Source organism: Sphaerodactylus townsendi, linkage group LG11 (genome assembly GCF_021028975.2).
Source record: "Sphaerodactylus townsendi isolate TG3544 linkage group LG11, MPM_Stown_v2.3, whole genome shotgun sequence".
Classification (NCBI taxonomy): Eukaryota; Metazoa; Chordata; class Lepidosauria; order Squamata; family Sphaerodactylidae; genus Sphaerodactylus; species Sphaerodactylus townsendi.
In genome coordinates, this window is record NC_059435.1 from 49702975 (window position 1) to 49724596 (window position 21622).

Consider the following 21622-nt stretch of genomic DNA (forward strand, 5'->3'; position numbering starts at 1 on the left):
TATGTGTTACTAACAGTAAGGCCAGCATTGGAAAAATACATTTTCTGCAGGCCCAGGTGATCCTGGAATGCCCAGGAAATAACCTTTGCAGTTTTCCAAACCTTGAAAAATGTTTACATCAGTAAATCAATGGTAAATGATTTCTTAGCATTTAATCATTTATAATTCTAATGTTTTACATCCCTATCAGCGCAATCCAGTTTGGGGAGGGAGCGCTGTAGTGGCCAGATACAGCCGTTCCCTGTGAATGTTCACACACACACACACACCCGCCAAATCTGGATTGGGCTGCCCATTTCATCCTCCCCTATTTATTTGCTTGGGTTCATAGTGGGAACTGGGAAGATTTGTTCACAATTAGACTTTGCATTTGTTCAGGACAATATTATTGATGCATTTTAAAGATGATGCATTTTTAAGACCCTAACATGGTGAACTGATCCTAAAAGCAAAGTCTGAGAAGCCTGTGAGAGAATTTTACATGATGACATGATGTCTCTTTGCGTCTAAATAATAAACCTGTCCCCTTTATTTATCTGTCTGTCTGTCTGTCTGTCTGTCTGTCTGTCTGTCTGTCTGTCTGTCTGTCTGTCTTTTATTTATTTATTTATTTATTTCTATTTGTTAGTCACCCTCCCCCGAAGGGCTCAGGGCGATGTACGGCATTAAAATATAACAACAGTAATTAAAAACCTACTATACAATATTTAAAAGCAAAGACACAGTTGGCGATAAAAGCCCTCCCTCTGCCCCTCCCCCTGAGCCCACTAGAGGCTGGGACGATGGAACATACTTCAGCCCAGCTGGCCAAATGCCTGGCAGAACAGGTCTGTTTTGCAGGCCCTGCAAAAGCTCGTCAAGTCTCGCAGGGTCTTGGTCTCTTTAGGGAGCCTGTTCCACCAGAGGGAAGTCCAGTGGAGGCCAGCCGGACATATTTCAGGCCAGTGACCTCTAATAGGAACTCCTCCAAGGATTGGAGGGTCCTAATGGGGCAATATGGGGAGTTGTAATCCCTCAAGTATGCAGGTTTTTTAGTGCTGTGATGCGATTTTTGTTGATCCCGCCCCCCCCAAGACAGTAATATCCTTCACATTTTTAAGCCTTTAAGATTTGCTCATTAGAAGAAGTAAAGCAACTTATAAAACATTTTCCAACTGAAATGGTATTGAAACTTGAACTCAGTAAATTACCACTGGCCATGTTGCTATAATCCTGCATATGTGTTTGTTTAGGTTTCACTGGATGGGGGAAGCCACTTTGCAGCGCTGGTCGTGATTAGCTTCAGTAACTTAAGAATCTATTATAGGCTTTTTCATTTTGCATTTTAAAAATCCCTTGCGATTTCCCTTGCTGTCTTAAAAAACTAACAGTATTCCCCAAGCCTTTTCCTGCTCTCACATTTTATTTAAGCTGTCTGATGTTGCAAATTTTTTTTTAAAAAAATAAAACACCTCTAAGATCTTCTCTTTCTCTTCCCGCTTTTCCCATTTTGTTCTCCGGTTTAGGCTGCTGGAGGTACCACTTCTCATCAAGTCAGCTTCTCCTATTTTAATGGATTTAATACCCTTCTTAATAACATGGAACTCATTAGAAAAATCTATAGCACACTGGCTGGAAATAAAAAAGGCGTGGAAGTCACTAAAGGTTAGTTGAAACCTTGGGAGCTGTTTCTGGAAAGATTTCGTTTCCCTTCAGTTTCCTCTTTTGAGTTATCAAGGTTAACCTGAGAAAACAGACCTCTCCAAGCCTGTTGCGGGGCTGCATTATTTTGCCGTCGCTCTTGCCTCTGTGCTTCGTTTTTGGGAAGCTTTTGCTTTGTTTTTAATTTTAGCAAAAGGTCCTAAAGGCAGGCTTGAATGAGCTCTGAATGTAAAGATGTTTAAAAGTTTCAAGAAACTTCCTAGGATGTGTGCCAAATTGGCAGCCTATTAAAGTGACCTTCAAGGGTAGATGAAAAATTCCATCCACTTGTATTGGTATTGCAGTAAGCTGATCTACAAGTTTGCAACAAGCTGTTATCTGCTCTATCTAACCGCTTTTATAGAGAACTCCCTCCGCTGTGCCAACCATCCATTAATGTATCCTACTGGGATGTACTTGCAAGAAAAGTTCCACATCTCTGTCTCCTATTTTTTTTTCCACTCTGACCCACAACTGATTGATACCGTATGTCAAATATCCTCAGTCGCACTGTTATAACTCAGCTGTAGAGCCAGACTTGCCTCACCTATTTGGATGAAGGAGATAATATTTAAAACAGACGCATCAGCAAGCAGACTAGTAACAATATATTCTCCCTCCTACTGCAGCTTATTGGTTTAATACTAAATGCTGGTGATTCCAGGACCTTGTAGATATGCAATGTTGTTCGATTAGTTGTTCATTCCCCTCCCCCCTTTCTGTTACAGAGGAGTTTGTTCTGGCAGCTCAGAAATTTGGCCAGGTTACGCCCATGGAAGTTGACATCTTGTTCCAGTTAGCAGATTTATATGAGCCACGGGGGTATGTTGAAAATTACACTTCCTTTGTTGTAGAAAAAACAACAACAACAATGAAATAAGCGGCGCGGGGGCCCAAAATCGACCGTAGCATATTGCCCACTGAGGCAGGTAACTTTGGTTTCATTCCCATCTTGTTAATTTAAATTTCGGTTTCGTTATGGCTTCATCTCCCCAGGCGCTTGACTTTAACTGATATTGAAAGAATTGCTCCCCTGGAAGAAGGAACGTTGCCTTACAACCTGGCAGAGGCTCAGAGACAGGTGAGGAGGCAGGCAGGGTGGCTGGCGGAGGGAGGTAAGCAGTGCTCTTGGTAGTCCCACAGTGGTCCTCCCCAGTAGCAGTTAGTAGCCTACGCTTACCTCCCATTGTCACATTAATATTGCACCTAATTCCTTCGCAGTTTTAAATGTAAGAAATGTGCTTGGGGGTGGGGGTGGGGAACAGTTATATCTTCACTTAAACTGGCAACAAAAAACCCTTTTTTTTCATTCTTTCTCCGTTTGAAGAAAGATTAATTTGATTGTAGTGGCAAACAAAAAAAGTGCAAAGGTGTAATTTTAACAAGGTTTTTTGGGACAGGGGGGATATGGCTGACTCACTGAAGAGGTTTAGTCCTCCCAGATCCTTGCAGTATTTTTAATGAGGGAAAGCACTTCACGCTTTCTGCCCTAGATGTCGTTTTTGGCACCCAGACTGCAAAGCTGTCTGCTTGGAAGGGGGGGGGGGGGAGTACATTAAAAGACTGAACATCTATCCCATCGTAGGCTACATAAAAGTGTTGAAATGAGTGATGGTTCTGTTTAGTCTGTCGCAACCATTTCAAATCTTTAAGACCCCTTTTTGTTTCGTTGTTTTTGCCTTGGTATGGCTTGATGGATAATGATCCTTTGTTACATGGAGCAAAAGATAAGAGAGAAAAACGTTCTTTCAGAACCCCTTTTCTGGATCTCTTTCATGTACAGAAAACTGATACAGACCTGGGTGTAGTTCTGTTTTTCTAAAAAGTATCACTTAAGGCAAACCAAATTCTGTATGTTGAGAGCTCGAGGGTTCTCCCTCGCCCCCCTCTCTACACTCTGGGTCTGTGCAGAGACGCCAGTTTGACCACAATGAGTTGATGCAGGCTACATTTTTGGGTCTAGCAGGCCTTGAGCCAGGCCCTCCTCACTTGGCTGCCTCCTCCCGCCCGATATCACCCTACAGCATTTTTAGCCTTGCCTAAGGAGCAAGTATGTTACGATACGCTCATATTAGCTCACTCCCAAAACCTGTCTTAGAAATTGCTGGAAGGGGTAAGCCATAAGAGGTCCGTTCACATGTTGAGTGGAGGCGGCTACAAAGCATCATGTTTGCGGTGGCTGCTTCTTGCAGCAACACAGTCTCAGTGCATGACTCTGTGCGACGTGGACAGTTCTTGCGGGAAGCTGAGCTGAACTGTTGAGGATACCGTGTGGGGAGAGATCTCTGTGTCGACGCTCTTTTGTGGAGTACTCTGAGCCCATAGCCTGTAGTAAAGGCCAGAAATATTTTGGTACACGTATCAGTAGCACATAGAACTATAGATCTCTTGAGTGAACGAAGTTCTGTTCCTTGTGTACCTTTTATGCTGCCAGTCTTTTCAGCGTCAATTCAGGGAGCCCCTTTTAAGCCAAAGAAAGGTTTTACATAGGGAGTTGTTGAGAAGCGCTTTCCGCGGCGGGATTCAACTGAGATTTGTAGGCTGGAGTTTCCGGGCTGTGTGGCCGTGGTCTGGTGGATCTTGTTCCTAACATTTCGCCTGCATCTGTGGCTCGCATCTTCAGAGGTGTATCACAGAGAGAAGTGTTACAGTGTGTAACAGACTTCTCTCTGTGATACACCTCTGATGATGCCAGCCACAGATGCAGGCGAAACATTAGGAACAAGATCTACCAGACCATGGCCACACAGCCCGGAAAGCTCCTTAATTCAAGCAACTATTCACATGGGGAGGGAGGGTTGGCCAGGGAGGAGGAGTTTACTCTCCTTTTCCTTCCTCTACCCATCTGGCTGTTTATGGTGCTTAGAAATTTGAGTAAAGATTGTCAAACCGAATCTTGTGCAGTAGCGAAAGGCTGTCTTTCTGAGGTAAACCTGGGTTCTTCCTCCTTTCTGTACTAGTGGAGTACTTTCTTGTGTCGTGTTAAACTCTGATTTTCAATATTGCGAGCTGTCTAAATGGCAATAACTCACCTTCCCATTCTCATAAATTACACTTTACTGCACCCTGTTCAACTCGGACTAATGTTTTGCTTGGGATTAACTATGATTGTGAAGTAACCCAGGTGGCATCATTTCATTACTTTTGTTACCTATTTTTGTCTTGTGTGCTCCTGGTATTCAAGGAGAAAAAACAGCCGTTAAGCTTCTTGTTTGAATGCTTTTCTTTTTCGTGCAATTACCTTCCTGTCGCACTCCAGTATGTTGCGTGTGCATGCATTTAGAGACGGGAGGAATTTTCCTTTTCTTTTCTCACTTGCTTCATGCAACTTCTTGAACTTTTAAGAAAGCATTTTGGGACAGTTAAGATCCTGACAGGACTCTGCAAACAAATCCTGTAGAAGAGCCAGACTGGAATGTGTTTTACTGGTGGTCAAAATTGCAAGCAACTTCTTTAACCATTGACTTAGAAAGTTCTTGCATCTTGATCTGTCGCGGTGACACCTTCCCCTGGATTGGATCCTGCAGATCTATTCTGCGGCATCCAGCCCACATTCTTCCACTGACAGTAGCTGCACTGAACACTTGATTCATGCTACCTGCACAATTGCAATGAATAATGATTTTCCTTTCATTTTCTGTTTAAATTCTACGCTTGCAGCGAGCTCCAGGTGAACTGTCTCGGCCAATTCTTGTCCAGGTAGCAGAATCTGCCTACAGGTTTGCCCTTGGTTCTATTGCTGGAGGTAAATGAATGAAATATGTTTAAGTTTGGTTTTCCCTCTTTTGCTCTAGCCCTCCCCTCCCCCCAAATTTAAATACCTTCCTGACTGAAGGACGCCTGCAGCTTATAAACGTGTATCTAAATTGTTTGGCCTGCCCCATTTTTGTGAACTCCCTGATTGATGTAAGGATTCTACCAAGTATACTTTAGGACTAATCTCAGCTGCAGACTAGAAATATATTGATCTGACTCCTGCTGCTGTCCAGGGGTTGTAAGGATGCCCCTTGCCCAAATAGGCTGTGGCTTTTCTCCAGAGGTTGGCAGAGCATCCTGGAAATCAGAACTGCCGCTTGGCTTGACTTTTGAAAGGAGAATTGAAAAATCGCACGGCTCCTTAAAGTTCAGTGACTAGGACTGTGCATGGGGGCTAGCAGTGTGCAGGGGAATTATATGTGTAGTTCATTTTCTTGTACCTGTTAAATAAATTAATTGCTGGATCCTATGCAAAGTTAAGTATGCCTGAGCCCGTTGCAGCCCATCAGTCCGTCAGAAATGCTGCACCCAGTGCTGCTTTCATCAGACTAGAAATCTAACTCCTGGAGTTTTTTCCCTGTCTGGCTTGTCTCAAAGAATGTTTTAATGCAGAGAAATATAATAGACTATAAGATGCCTAGGATGACATTCCAAAGAGGACAGTGACAGCAGTCTCAAAACAGAGAACTCCATGGGCCTCCATGTGTTCTCTATACACACACGCGCGCACACACAAATGGCAGTCTGCCTTCTGTGGCAGTTCAGAGTGGGATCTATTGGACAGATGAGGAGTGTAAGATGAGGCACATTGGCAGAGGCGTAGCACCAAGGGGTGGGGGTGCATGACACACTGGCGTGCGCCCCTGTAGGGATGTGGTGGAGATGGGACGAGCGTGTTCCGGGGCGGGGGATGGAGGATGCACCAGTGCACCGGGTGCTTTTCCCTCTTGCTATGCCTTTGCACATTGGCAAAAATCTGTAAAACTGAACAGCTACAATGGAGGTGGGCCACATTCAAACTCCTTTTTTTGTGTTTAATTCGCAACTTACAGCTGTTGGAGCCACTGCAGTATATCCAATTGATCTTGTGAAAACCAGAATGCAGAACCAGCGCTCCACTGGGTCCTTTGTGGGGGAGCTGATGTACAAGAACAGCTTTGACTGTTTTAAGAAAGTGCTGCGCTATGAAGGATTCTTTGGGCTCTACAGAGGTTAGTATCTAAATGCCAGACTTTCTTTATTTTTTGTTGTTGATATTTATCGTATTTATTCATCCAGTCTTCACAAACAACTGCTAATTTGCGGTTTGGGGGCAGGACTTTGGTGTGGGCCCTTTGCTCCTCCCATTTCATGTGGATGCAGTGAAAATTGAAGACTTCCTGTCTTGGATTTGACCATAGTTTACTGTGGTGTTCAATTAAGTGCATTTTTAAAAATTGGGGTGTGGGGGGGAGTCTTCATACCCCCCCAACTGTCCTATGTCCTCTATGGAAATTACCTGTCAGTATAATATTGGAAGTACTTTTTTGTAACGGCTTCCTCTCTTTTGAACTGCACTGATTGGACAGGCCTGACCTGCCTATCTCTTAACTGTAAATGAGAGAAATGCTGTGTGTAAGAGTGTGTGTGTTGTGCGGGGGTGGGGTGGGGGGGAAACATAGTTGCTTCAAAGACTGCAGGCACCATAATGAAAATATAGGGTCAATGTGATGTTACTTAATAACTTTCCATTAGCATATTAGTGTGGCACAAATAGCAAAAGCGGTCAAAGTGTCAACAGTGTAGCTTCACAATAAATATAGTTAATAATTGCCAGTAAGCATAAGCTGGTACAGGCAATTGCACTGCCTGTACTTCTGTTACGTCGGCAGGGACCATAATCCAAATAAGTGATACACGTACTGAATAATTGCTTTGGTGTTATCAGCCAGCAGTTCCCATTGCTGAACCAGACAAACCACTGTTCAGTTTAAAAGTGGCTTGTCTGTTCAACTTTGGAAATTGCTCTACCTTTGGAAACCGCTGAAACACTACCTACATGTTTTTTCCTACCTTTGTTCCTGAACTGTGAGCCAACCAAATAGATCAACTACTTTCTTATGAAAAACATGTTCTGTAGGGGGTCAGGGGATTTTATAATGCCTAGACATATCTTATATTTAAAAAATCTGCAATGCTAAAACATTGGGAAACATCATCCAACATGAACAACAGAGAAGCGTGATGTTAAAGAGAAAAAACGTTAATAGTCAGCAGAAAATAATTGTTTTGCAAAATGCTGAGACATTATACATAAACTGATTTCAGTCCATCACCTACACTTCGAGGAGTGCGTTTGCTAAAATCCTGTTACCCTTTGTGAGGCTTCTGCATTTTTCCTCTGACACAGGGTACACAAAGTGCCCACACAAACATCCCAGAAATAATTCAGGCAACCTAGAGTGAAACTGAATTTTTCCAGGACGTTAGCAACGTATGTCTGGTGCACATTTGTCCCCTATGGGGACACGTGTAGAAATCTTGCCTGGATGTGGCAGTGCGAAATGCTACACGGCAGGACCTTGGACTGGCAAAAACAATGGGAGATGAATTTATTTTAAGTCCAGCCATGGACCTGTCCAGCTCTGGAATATCTATGCTGATGGCAGAGTGTGTCTGCCTGTTCTCAGGCAGAACAAAGCCTTTCCCAGAGACCTGCTGCCAGTTATTCTTTACCTGGAGGTGTTAACAGTTTGAACATGTGGCTTTCAGCATTAAAAGTAAGCACTCTGCCACCAAGATTCCCTGAATACTGCTGTGACCAATGCACATCAACATCCACAGGCGGTATTCAATGTGGGAATTATCTTGCATGCTTTTTGGTATTTACGAGTACTGCCATGGACATCATGTGCAAAAGAAAGCACACTCCCCAGCCCTGAACAATCTTGCAGTAGCTTCGAGAGTATGTCACTGGCCATTTCCCTTCTGCTGTCTGCCATCTTCAATCATTTTGTTGAACTTTAGGAGCAACAGGGAAGGTTCTACAAAGGGTTAAAACAGATAGATAGGTTCTATGGTATTTGGACTTCAGGGGAGTCAGGAGTCAATCTTTACTTCTAGGAGAGAAGCTGTATATTTTTGTGTTCTATCTCATTATTAATCATAACTCAAAGCAATTGATTTTAGCAGAGCAACTCCTCTGGAAGCATCGGTTGTCCTCCAGCACTTAAAAACAATGGAAATGTTCAATAACGGCAAAAAGACGTACAGCTGAAGATGCCACTAGCTTGTTTACTAAAGGGCTGACAGATGATTTGTGTGTTTGATACAGCTCGCTAGCAAATAAACAGAAAGAATCCCATTGATTATGTTTTACAAGATAATTTGTTCCATGCTAATACATGTCTATGTTTGCTGACTTTTCAGAGCAACAAATGGGTAGTCTCGAGATGATAATAGACAAGAGATTTCTCTTGCTAGTATAACAGGAGAGGTAGGGAAGATGACATGGGATAGTTAGATCTCAGAAGCTAAGCAGAGTCATTACTTGGATGGGTGACCCCAGAAGAAAGATCTACAGAGGAAGGCAATGGAAAACCACGACTGCTTCTTTCTTGACTTGACAGCCCTTTGCTAGCATTTCCTTAAGTCAGTTGTGACTTGATAGCACTTATGTATATATAACAGACCATTTTAGTTACAGGGAAAGTTCCTAGTAGGCTGCTGCTCTGGACAGCCACTGACAACTGGCAGAACCCTGGTAACTTTACCAGTATTCCTGGGGCTGCACAACTTAACTGGTTGGCAGTGGTGTATGTGGAGGTGTGAGTTGAGTTGACAGCCATTGTTGACCATGTCCTTGGCTGAGCACTGATATCGCATCACAGGAATCACTCATCCTGACTTATTCCTGGGTCATTTTGACTTCCCACTCAGGTTCTGTGATATAATACATAAAGCTGCCTTGCATTGAGCTGTGTAGCTGGATAGTGTCTGCCTCTGACTGTGGCCCTCCAAGGCCTTGGGAAGGGATCTTTCACAAGTCTGTATTCAAACTTTAAACTGGAAATACAAATGGCTAGACTGTTGTAAACCACCATGGGCAAAATCCTTGGAGAGATGGTATAAAAAATGCCCATAAATCAGTAAAACTTACGATGTTTTTCCCCACAATTCAAAGTGTAGAGTATCACTGGATTTGGGCCTTTCCGAACTGGGCAAACACACTGTGCCTAAAAATTGAATTTTGTTTCAGATGTTTGTTTTTATATACTTGGCCCCTTGTTTTCATTTCAACTCTAGATAAGACATCCTTTTTCTCGTAATCATAAGGATGAGTGCAGGAATTAACTGGTTTCCTCTCAGCTACGTCTGTCAGTGGCTTATCCTGGTGCACTGGAGGAAACTAGTTCTGGTAGCCATACTGTGTCTGAAGGTTGCACCAGAACTATTTCACTTTACAATGTCAAAACCTCTCTGTATTGAAAACTATTTCAACTGACTTCACTTTTGAGCCATCTTGTGAACATATTGGATTAACTTGTGAACATACAGGAGAAACTTTATGTTTCCAAATGCAGTGCCCTAGCTTTTTTATCTTTCAAGGACAAAGGCATGGTATCTAACAACAGATGTGCTGGCCTCCGAAAATCATTGCTGAAGGATTTAAATGGTGCATATTATAATTTGTGCTATGATGAAAGCGCCGATGCAGCATCTTACCAAGAATTACACATAACTGTTACGTACTGGTCATTAAGCAAAAACATAATTGTGACCTTTATACTTTTTATGGGATTGGCAACAGAATCAAGCTTTGAATTCAGAACAACTTTCTTGGTCATAATTGCTATTGCTAAATAATGATGGGCCAAATGTCAACAAGGCTGTCTCTAAACTCATGAATGGTTGTCTTATTTTGACATAGAACCACCTTTGACATAGAACCACCGTTTTGACACTTGCAATATTCATATAGTCCATAAGGTGTTCTGCATGTTACAGAAAGAAGAACCTTTGGTGCTTGTGATATACAGTGAACTAAAAGCACAAGTATTGTTGAAGGCTTTCATGGCCGGAATCACTGGGGTGCTGTGTGGTTTCCGGGAAACCACACAGCACCCCAGTAAAAAAACAAGATCCGTAATGAATTGTGTTGGTAAGAGTTCAGCGCTATTGTTCTTGAAGCCTTCAGTGATGAGCAGTGTATACCTGTGAGAGAAGTAATCAGTGAAAGTAGAAGCTGTGACAAATTGAAAAAAAAAGGAACAGGACTTTTTTAACAGGAGCAAAAAAACCCGTTTCATGGCAGTCTGCAAACACCTTAGAAATCATCAGTGTTTAGTTCCAGCACAGCAAATCACCAAAAGAACCTACAAGGATGTAATGAAATTAGCAGCAACTCTCTTAATACATATTCCACTGGACATAATTGCGAATGAAAGGAAACTTCTTAGAGTCCAGGATGAAACTGCCAGTGAAATTTGCAATATAGATCCTTATTGGAATCAGTTCTCTGAAAAGACAAAACCATGGGGAGGTCCAAAATACCCACTTGCCACCAAGGTAGTGAAAGCAGCCTTATCGTAACTGTGTGGTAGTGCAGACATAGAAAAAGAGTTTACAAAATCTGGATGCATTTTCACTAATGAAAAGGCCAGCGTGTCAGAGAGAACTCTGAATGCCCACCTGCTGGTCAAAGAAACTTTATATCGTGTATATAAAATCAAGGTATGCCATGTTAATCATACAGGAGCTTTTACAGATGGCAAGGGTAGCTCACATTCACTGCAAGCAACATTGTGATGAACTGTGCGCCTTTAAAGAGAAGGGACAAAGAAAGAAAGAAAAGTTAATAATGGAAGTGTGTTGGGCTTAAGAAGATGGTGAAAAGTATACAGGAAAAGAAAGCAAAACTGAAGAAGCTGAGACAAGAGCAGAGCAAGGAGAGGATGATGGCTTAAATGTTGCTAAGTGATGCCACCAAATGTATAGAGGCTGCTGAGAAAAAGGACATGGTGGGAGTCAGCCTGGCACAGCTCATGCTACAAGGAGTTGAGAAAGCAATGGAAGTTGAGGTCAAGAAAAAAATGCACGCAGATGCCATGCAGAAAACTGTCAAGGAACAAAAGTTAGTTAATAATTTCCTTTTTCAGCACCCCCCCCCCAAGTAAAAGTAAAGACTTGCCTTATCTTACAATAATTATGTTTTGTTCTCAATATAGCATAATTATATTGTTCTCAATGTATGCTATATTGTTTTCATATGTTTTGTTGTTTTATTATCTGCAGTATGCTTTTTTTAAGGGAATCTTTCCTTAAATTTTAGTACAATAGTGAAACATTGTCCTAGCTTCATTTAAGAAATTAATGAAAAGGTGCCCATTGACTGACTATAAGGATGGCGGAAGACAGACTGTGTGCGTGTCTGTGTGTATTAATTAAGTCCCAGTTTTACTTTTAAAACACTAATGTAGCGGTTGGCTGAAATTAAATTGGTCAATATTTGGTCAGAGTTTTTTTGTAGTCATTCAGTAAAGTCAATAATTTAGTCCTTTGACTAGTTGCCATCCCTATGACAGGAAGTGGACTAGTTAAATAACTGGAAGTTAAATCACTGGAAGTTAAATAACTGAGGCCTGAAGGAGAGATTGAAGACAATATGTCTTCAAGTCTGATGCCACAAATGAAGAGTTGATAGTCCATAGCTCTAGTGGGATACACACAGTGCATCACTTACTGTGCTGTTTATAACACTTACAGCCTCATCCAAAGCCCTTGGCAGTGGGACACAGCCGCACTGCAGCACCGCTCCACCACCTCCAAAAGGGCTTTCCGGCAAAGCAACCCCCCGCTTCCCACTGGAAAGCCTTCCATAGGGCTTTCAGGAGTGGCATTAAGCCACAGGGGTGGGGCGCCACGTTTCCAACCCTAAACCCCAGCAGGAGCCAACTAACACCCCTGGGAACAGCACCCCCCCCTTCCCCACACATACATGAGTGTTCAATTGGGATGCCAACACAGCCCCATCGCAGCCTAGACTTCTGGGTTTTGCAGCAGCTGAGCTGAGGGGTGAGTGACTACCAGTGCATCTGTTTCCTCTGATGGGGTAAATGCCCCAGAGAGGGCAAATGCACCAGTGTAAAGCTGCACTGCTCCCGCAAGCCCTGACCTCCCCCAGGGTGGGGCTGAAGAACTAAGTAATTGGATATTTTGTCTCCTTGGTGGTACTTATGTAGAAAAGCAGTTTTTAACTTAATTTGTTTGATAGAGTAATGAATTAGTATTGAAACAGAGATATATCATCCTTAGATGGCAGCAGTGCAGGAGAAGGAAAGAAGCATGGCTTATGCCCATCATTGCCTTTCGGACATCTCTTGAGCTTGTTTCACTCTATGGTGCTTTTTGTTGTTGTTGTTTTGCTATCAAGTCATCGTTGACTTATAGCAGCCCAAAAGTGTTTTCAGGGCAAGAGACATTTGGAAAGGGTTTGCCATTGTATTCCTATGCATCATGATCCTGGTATTCCCTGGAGGTCTCCCATCCAAATACTAGCCAGGGTCAGGACTGAGTGGGTATGACTGGCCCAAGGTCACCCAGCAGGTTTCCATGGCACAAATGGGGATTTGAAGCTGGTTTTCCCAGGTCCTAGTCCAACACCTTCACCACGGTGGCTTGTATGTCTGGCCAAGCATAATCCCCTCCTGTTACTGATCATGTTTGCGATTGCACCAGCATCCTCTCAGGAAGACATTACATTGGGGACACGTGTGCCAGAAGTTGCCTGCCCCTTATTAAACTTACTTGGAATAAACTTACCTGAATAAACTTACCTGAAAAAAAATATGCAGCAGCTTGGCTTGTTGCCAGTTCAGGTGCATGCCCCCCCCACACACACACACCTCACTCAGAGAATCACAGCTACAAACTGATTCCCTGTGATGCAGGAACACAAGTGTGTGGACTGAGTCTTCACCATAATTTTCTGTGTGAGAAAGAAGGGAGAAGAAATGGGGAGGCTCATTCATGTTTTCAGCTAACCAGAGTTAAGTAAGATGTCTGAATACAACCTTAGTGTTTTTAGTTTAAAGAACAGCAGACATGCCAATGTTCTAAAATTAACAGACTTTGATAAAGACAAATTACACCATCTTGTGGATTTTGGGAGTGTAGTGAAATTGTTTAACAAGATGAACTATCTTAAACTATATAATTGACTAAGGGTTTGGAACATCCAATGACAATCCCTCAACCAATGAGCTCACAGGACTGTCTCCCACACATACCCCCCTCCCAACCCCCAGACCAAGTGACCACCTTCCTGAACCTTCAGTACACCCTAACCCCTCCCAAACAAAAAAATATATCTTGGCCCACCAATGAAAAGCCTCCCCAGTCCCCCACTTGCAGCCCCCCAAAAACAGTTGGCCACCCTCCAAACCCCCCAACATGTCCTACTTGCTCACAAACTAAAAAGATCCAGACTGCCAATGAGAAGCCTCCCCACCCTTACATTCAATACCCTCCTTTTTTTTTTTTGCAAGGGTAGAGAAAATCCAAGCTCTTTAAATATCAATACCTTTTAAAAATTAATCTGGATTATATATTAAGCATTATGATGATCTACCAATTGTGCCTCAATTCAATGTATTTAGCTAATGATGTACCATATTACAACAGCAGATTTGTTTTGTGCCTAACATAATTGGTTAGGAATACAGAATCATGATGTCTAAAATAATGTCTCTGCATTGCATCACAGGACCCATAAATGGGCAAGTTTGAAGGGAAACAAACAAAACAGATGTGAAGCCTGGAGGGGGGAAAAAAAGCTGAGGGATCCCCCCATCCCATTTTTCTGATGGTAAAATTAGGAAATGTCTTCAGCAATGAGTGAAATGCTTTTTAAGACAAGGGTTTCCTCACTCTGATAACACACAGCATGAGAAGGTTTATGTTAAACAATCTACGCCATTGGTAATAATCCCTTTGTCATTGTAGACATACTTTCAAGGATAGGTTTATTGTTTAAATATAAATAATTTTGGCAAAGATGAGTTTGCCGATCATAAATCCTTAAACAATTCAGTGGTACAAAGTTTAACTTTTTTGTTCCCTGTGACTTCCCAATTTCCAGAAACTTTACACTTCTGTTGTGACATGAGCTGTGATTGGGGTTTATGAACATTTATTAAACTTTTGAAATCACCTAGAAATACTTTTGATCCCGCAAATAACATAGTTTTTAAATGTTGTGTTGGGTATATACCACCCTGGCTCTCGTGGATTGAGTGGGAGTAGACGTTGGTCTAATTTCAAGCTCTATTCATGTTTAAAATGCAGTAGAAATAAGCAGGAGTAACTAGTTATAGCTGGCTGTTGATAGGTGGGAGTAAATTCATATAGTACCATTCCAGAGAAGATGAGGTATATTCACATTTCGTTAAATCCGGTAGAACTTAAGAACTCAAAATGCTGTTAAAAATACGGAACTACCTGGAATTCCACAGCTCACCACACTCAGAGAGGTTAAATACAGGAGCCAGGAAAGGATCAGGAAGGAAGCCAATCTTCTGCATAGATCCTCAGCGATTTTGGGTGCTTTGAAAAGAGTAGCAAAAACAGTTTTTCAGGAAGCAGATTTAGAGACTGATTTGCAGCATAGCTCATGTAAAATTGGTTTGTTCCAAAACCAAGCATAAACAGAATATCTCAAAAGCAGAAGGGGAGAAAAAAACAACTATAATATTACCCGTCATTACACCTGCAATATTGTAAAAAGAGACACCTCTTAACACTTGTACAAAATTTGGTATTTTCACTCAAACAAGAAAATTAGTGTGACTGCAAATTGTATGTGTGTGTGTGTATGTGTGTTGACTTTCCCAGGAACTTTTTGCTTCAGCAAGGAGTGCTTTTCTGAGAGATTAATATGTGTGTGTATACGCAGAATATTTTATACAACAATCAGTTTAAATCCTGTTGCAAAATTTCAGTTGAGAACAATCTGAAGAAATCTGCTATTCCTATATATTGTCTTTATTTCTGCCTTTGCAATAAGAAAAATCACAGTGTTTGTACAACACTGTTTTACCAACTGAAGTTCTGAAGCTGAAATTCTAAACAGCGCCTCTGTGTTCACTGTCTATTTTTCTGTTTATTTTCTTACTGCTCGGGTTCTTGCTGCTGAGAACATGAATGAGGTTACTGAGCGTATGGTGTTTTTAACTCTTAGGCCTTTCTCAGACTGTTTCAGTGAGCTGCACAACAATCTTGTAAGGTAGATAGGTATTACATTGTAAATGTAGGGCTGAAGCTGAGGGAAGGCAACTGACTTGTGACCTCCTAATATATCCATAGGCGAGTTTTGAATGTAGAGTTTTCTACTTTGCACCCTGTTCTCTTGATCACAGTCACTTTTGGTTCTTTGCACTAACGTGCATGATGTGGAAGCATTTAGAGAGTGAACTGTTTGAAAACCCCTTGGAGTTACGAAGAACTGGTCAGCAAATGAAAACTTGAGGGAAAATGTTAAGCTGTTCTTGGCAGATTTCCCATGCATACAAAGTCACAAAACACACACACACACACACACACACACACACACACACACACACACACTCTTAGATCTCCTTTCTGGGGGTGCAGCTGAAGATAAATGCTTGCTGTGTTGTTCCTGTGTAAACCAAAGGAAAAACCATGCAGGCAGCATTTTTATTTGAATTGTGCTCTATATGTATTTCACGCTTAGGAGCAAATTATTAATGTGCAGTGGCATATTACTGGATTTGATGGTATGCTGCAAACTTGGTGTGTGTGTGTGTGTGTGTTTAAAGTGAAATGTCTAGGTACTCTTTTAAGCATAATAGTAGAAAATTGCTCTAAAATTCTCCCATTTAACTGCTGAACTTTGAACATAACTGTTTGTTTCCTAAGTTAATACTATGTGTGATGTGATACATTTATACTCTCTCCACATTTGCAGGTCTTTTGCCACAATTACTGGGAGTGGCCCCGGAGAAGGCTATCAAGCTTACTGTAAGTTTATGAATACTGTCTGTTTTGCCTTTTGTCCATTTTTTTTTTGCATTTCCAGTGAGAAGACATAAAATCTACATAATAGTTCTGGATGAAGCTGTGCTTACAGAATTCTATCCAAATTCACAACTCTATTTGGTCACTGCAAGTGGTGTACAGTCCCGGTATTTTTGAACAGAAAAACTGAAACTTAAAATTATTTGGTGGTCTTGTTTGAAAAGACTACATAGTTCAGCAACTTTACAGTATTTGTTTCAAAACAGCACAAACCTTGACTTCCACACCCTCAGTCATACCGATGTTTATTGCCTGCTAGCTTAACCTAAACAAATATAGCATGCAGTGGAAATCTGAGTATGCAAAGAGGCCTTTTCATATGGTTTTATGTCCCCACCATTCCTTCTTTTTTCATAGTACTTTAAGGAAGATCTGCGAACAAATTCATCTATACCAGCATTAATCATGCTTTTTAATTTCAGTTTAAAATCTCAATGCACTCTTATTTTATAGTTAGATCCGTTAAAATCATAATGCAATTACCAAATGATTATTGAATAATTTTTAATAATGCAATTATTGGAAAAAATATGTAGACATACACACTTGTAGCTAATGTGTAAACTGTAAATTGTTTTTAGAGCCAAATGAAGATGTAATTTAGTAATGATCCATATTTATATCTAACTCGAATGTCTTAAAGAAAACTTAATGGGACATGTTTCCTATCTTCATTTGGCTATTTTTGCTTTTCCAAGGTAAACGATTTTGTAAGAGACAAATGTATGAACAAAGACGCGTCTGTTCCTTTGGCAGCAGAGATACTTGCTGGTGGTTGTGTAAGTATCTTATTTTTTTAGTATTTATTTTGTGCTGTATAGGAATATTTCAGCATTCAGTAATATAATATAACTACAAGGATTTTAGTTCACCTGTCGAGCTAGCAAGTATATTGGTTTCTTTTTATAAATAGCTGATTTTCACAAGTGCAAGGATAAATACTTCAGGGGTTATTTTAAAAGCAGTGGTTTTGTAGTACTTCTTGGTCTGGCCCCACTGCCTGAAGCTTTTTGTTTTAGTGACACAGGATCTATGTGACCATTTCAAAAAATTAATAATGTAGGATTTAGTTGTGAGTCCATTCTGCCTTCCTATCGTCTGTCCCTTCACTCCCCGATGTTCTAGTTCACCTACTGATTTTCACATTTATGTCATTATACCGGTGTTTGCAGATGGCAAAAACGGCTCATGCTTTCTCGTTGCCATAGCGTTGGCAGATTGTGTAATGCTAACTGGGAACATCATGAATTCCAGAATGTAGGCTGTGCATAAAACCCACTATGCAAAGCTTGTTTTGCTGGTTGGAATACCATCTTAATGAGCAGCCTGTGTTTGATTCTCTAAATGACAATATTTCTGCTGTTTAATTTTGCAACAGTAATTCGTGTAATTATAACAAACGCTGTATCAGGGTGTATTGATTTTTGTTCAGGCAATTATAAATCCTTTTTACATGAAATGAACTCTTGTTCAAAGATGAGTGCCATTTTAAAGACAGAGAGAGCTGTTCATTTGAGCTGGCTTTGATCAGTGGGGCAGGGCAGAGCTGGGGTAGTTCCAAGCGGACTGGTAAATTTCTGCTGTCATATAAGAGGGATGAGGTCACTCTTTAAAGCAATTTATATGTGTGTTGAAAAGAACATGGAAGTGCAAACCCAATCCGGGTGACCGGCTCCAAAATATCAGGAGATGAAGAGAGTTGCGCAGCTGTGTTTGCAAATGGAGGTGCTATGTATACCATGGATACTGGTCTGTATCTGATCGTGGTGGTGCAGGTTGAGAAGTTCTAGCTTTCTCTAATTCTTATGAGATGTGTGTGATGTCCGCCCGCTCTGTTTGATCACTGACCTGTCACAGGCTGCCAGGTAGGCTCACCTGCTCTGTAATTGAAGGAGCATTCAGGGAGGAATTAAAAAACCCAGGTTATATGAACCTTCTTGTGTGTATTTTTCTGTTGCACAGCAATAAAAATTAAAATGAAATCGAGGGCTTGGTGGTGCAGAAGAAAGATCCCCAAACAAGTTTCTTTTTGAGGAAGCCCAACTGCAGCCCATCAGTTTCATTAAGAAGTTTGTATAAGTTTGATTTTTAAAAAATTATCTTCCTTATTTCTCCATCATGAATTGCCATTTTTATAAAGGCTGCAGCTCTCTCTCTCTCTCTCTCTCTCTCTCTCTCTCTCTCTCTCTCTCTCTCTCTCTCTTTCTTTAGTAGTTCAACAAAGATCAATTAGAGGCTCATTTCTTAGCCATACTTTCCACAGAGCTATGTGTGCTGAATCTCTCAGTCGGCATTTGAGGCTCTAAAATTAATTATGCGATTCTGCATAATTTCCTGGCAGTGGTTAGCTGGTGGCAGAGAGCCCGGGGCTTTCATTTGAACTGAAAATGTTTAACTAAAGGCCATAGAGAAGTGCCAGGTAGATAGGATGAGGCTTGTGTTGTCTCCCAATGGGTGGTCCTGTTTTGTTATGTCTGTGTATCTCTTTCAGAGCTGGCTCCACAGACTGAGGTGCCGGGGCCTCCTTATTGGACAAAGGCTGTTTTTCTGATTGTTCTGAAAACAAGCTAAGGTTGTTGGGGTATCTCTGTCTAACTCAGCGGCAGCTTGGATTTTGAAAGCCTTAAGCGTTCTTGTGCGAAGGACAGTAGAATTTGATTTTAGGCAGTGATAACACACAAACCCTTTTCAGTGGAACCCCCTTTACTGAACTGATTTCCATAAAATGGGGTGAGAGCTTCAGTTAATCATGAAGGTATCTTTTGAAATGTAACCCATGTGGGGGGTGGGGGTGGGGAGGAGTGCGCTGACAATTTTGCTCTGATGCTCTCTCCTCCCCTGCAAAAAGATGATGGTTTCACTTTGCTTTGATTTCATGAAGATTTTCTCAGGCATTTTGTTCACAAAGCAACTTAGACCTTCCTTGATGTCAGCCTATTGCAATTCAGAGATGGCTTTAAAAACAGTGAAATCTTGAAAAAAGGAAAAGTGTTCCCCAGTGGTTCAATAGCGATCCTTTTGGAATCCAAAGGACTTGGCCGGCTGCTATCGCGTAAACTGGCTGTACTTCGCTGTTCACAAGGGATTTCATGTTGGTTGACTTTTGAGCCTCTGGGGAGCTCACCTTGCTGAACGATGACAGAGAATTGGTACACATGGTTGACTTTTTGCACTTGCGACCACAAAGCTCCTTGTTTTGTTGAGTAAGCCCTTTTCAGACTTGTAAACTCTTTTTTTCTTTGCCGTGGGGGGACAGGGGGAATAGAGGGTTTTGTTTCAGGACTTTGTGGTATTTAATTCAACGGCTGGCCAAGTTTATAGGACTGGGTTTTGTTTAATAAAAAAATGAAGTGGTAGGCTGAAAAAAAAATGGAAAAAAATAATCTTAGAAGGTTATTTTTGAGTTAGTGAGCAGATTTTGCAAGACAGTAGCTTAGATTACTTCCAAAAAATCTTTCTTATCTGCATGGAATTAAAGTAAACTGTTGATTAAAAAAAACATGAGCCTGTTAACAGCGCAAATCCGTTGATTTCAGTGAACTTAGAAGGGTATAAATGTGCTTGGATTGCACGATGAATTACAAAGTGCTTGGTGGCATGACCTCTCCACAGTTAAAAATCCAGAAGCTTGAACTGTGCTTTATAAAGGTTTCGTGCAGCTTCCGACATAATCACAATGAATCCAGCTCTTCATTTTCAAGGCCCTTTGCCTGCCTAAGAGATTATGCGGGCACAAGATGTCTAAGCTAGCTCACTTTGTCAGTATTTTTACATGTTCATGTTTACAACCCCTTGCTGCACAGAATGGATTTTGGGGTGTTAGCATCTGTCCAGAAATCCCCTCCCAAAATTGCCCTTTGCCGTAGCTGAAGGTAGGCAGAGTCAGGATAATATTGCTAATGGTATTGCTAATGATGCTTAACCTCTCGGAAGAAAAATAGTCCTTTTGAAGGCATTTTACTGCAGCACCAGTTCCCAGGAAGCTCTAGGTGTTTGGAGCCAGCTTAGGCCCTTCTAATTGCAGCTACTTGGAATCCAGTCTCATTTGCAGTCAGTGGGAGTTTCAAATAAATGTGCTTGGAATTGGGGGGCAAGACAGGGTCCAGGGACTGCCCGCATCCAGAAACCAGGTGTGGGATTGCAAAGGGTCTGTTCTTCTTTCTTGTGACCAATTAACCGTGGATCACTAATTGAATGTTGCAGGAACATTTGAGATTAGTACTGTATTCTTCCTATAAGGTGCTGATAAAATAGTTTGCAGATCCCAATTTTATCACTTATTGGAGCTTTCTGCCATGTCTAAAATGCACAGGTTTCCCAATAAATACTGGTTTACACCACTTTGCCAAATCATCAGCATATCTAACAATGCCCCGTCTTTGGATGCTTAAATCCAGAGATTGGGACCTTGAACAGACAAGCCAGATCTTTCTATAAATCTGAGAGAAGCCCAGGTTTGCCAAAAAAAAAACTGAAAAAAATACTCCCCTATCACAGAGGCAGCTCATTCAGCTTTAAGAAATAGATGTCCTGTTAGTGGCCATTGCTGCCGTAGCTAGGCAACCACAACAATATTGCCAGTCTTCTGGTTCTGTCAGTAAAAGGAAGTAGGCAGGGCCCTTTCCAAGGCTGCTTTGGCCTCACAGGCCATCCCTGCACCCCACCCCATTGCCTTAGAGGGTGGAGTCATTGGGTTCAGGCCTGGTAGCAGACACCAAATGACTTGTTGCTTCACAACTTACTCAATTGACCCAAGCTCAGCATCAATCACCTGTCAACTCACTACTGTTTAACAGCAGCTACTGCATGAAAATTAGTGTGGTGTCGTGATAAGAGTGTTATTTCAGGATCTAGGAAACCCAAATTCAGATCTGCACTCTGCCATGATTGAGTGATCTTGGGCCAGGCACTCATTCTCAGTGCGACTGGCTTCACAGGTTGTTATGATGATAAAATGGATGAGGAAAGAACAATATAAGCTGCTGTGGGTTCCAGTGGCGTAGCGCCAATGGGGCAGGGGGCGATGCCCCAGGTGGAGCAGTGGCGGAGGTGTGGAATGGCTGTGGAGGGGGCATGGCAAGGGTGTTCTGGGGTGAGGCAGGGGCAGGTG

The 21622-nt window shown here is 41.7% G+C and overlaps 1 protein-coding gene across 3 annotated transcripts in view; it reads left to right on the top strand.

Moving 5' to 3' along the window:
- SLC25A13 (solute carrier family 25 member 13) overlaps positions 1-21622 on the top strand; it is a 117746-nt gene that overhangs the window by 73619 nt on the left and 22505 nt on the right. For all 3 annotated transcript variants that reach the window (XM_048510970.1, XM_048510969.1, XM_048510971.1), the window contains 7 exons: positions 1506-1644; positions 2409-2502; positions 2677-2761; positions 5341-5425; positions 6489-6647; positions 16403-16455; positions 17211-17291. In XM_048510970.1, the coding sequence (XP_048366927.1) occupies positions 1506-1644; positions 2409-2502; positions 2677-2761; positions 5341-5425; positions 6489-6647; positions 16403-16455; positions 17211-17291 (696 nt within the window). The remainder of the gene's footprint in view (positions 1-1505; positions 1645-2408; positions 2503-2676; positions 2762-5340; positions 5426-6488; positions 6648-16402; positions 16456-17210; positions 17292-21622) is intronic.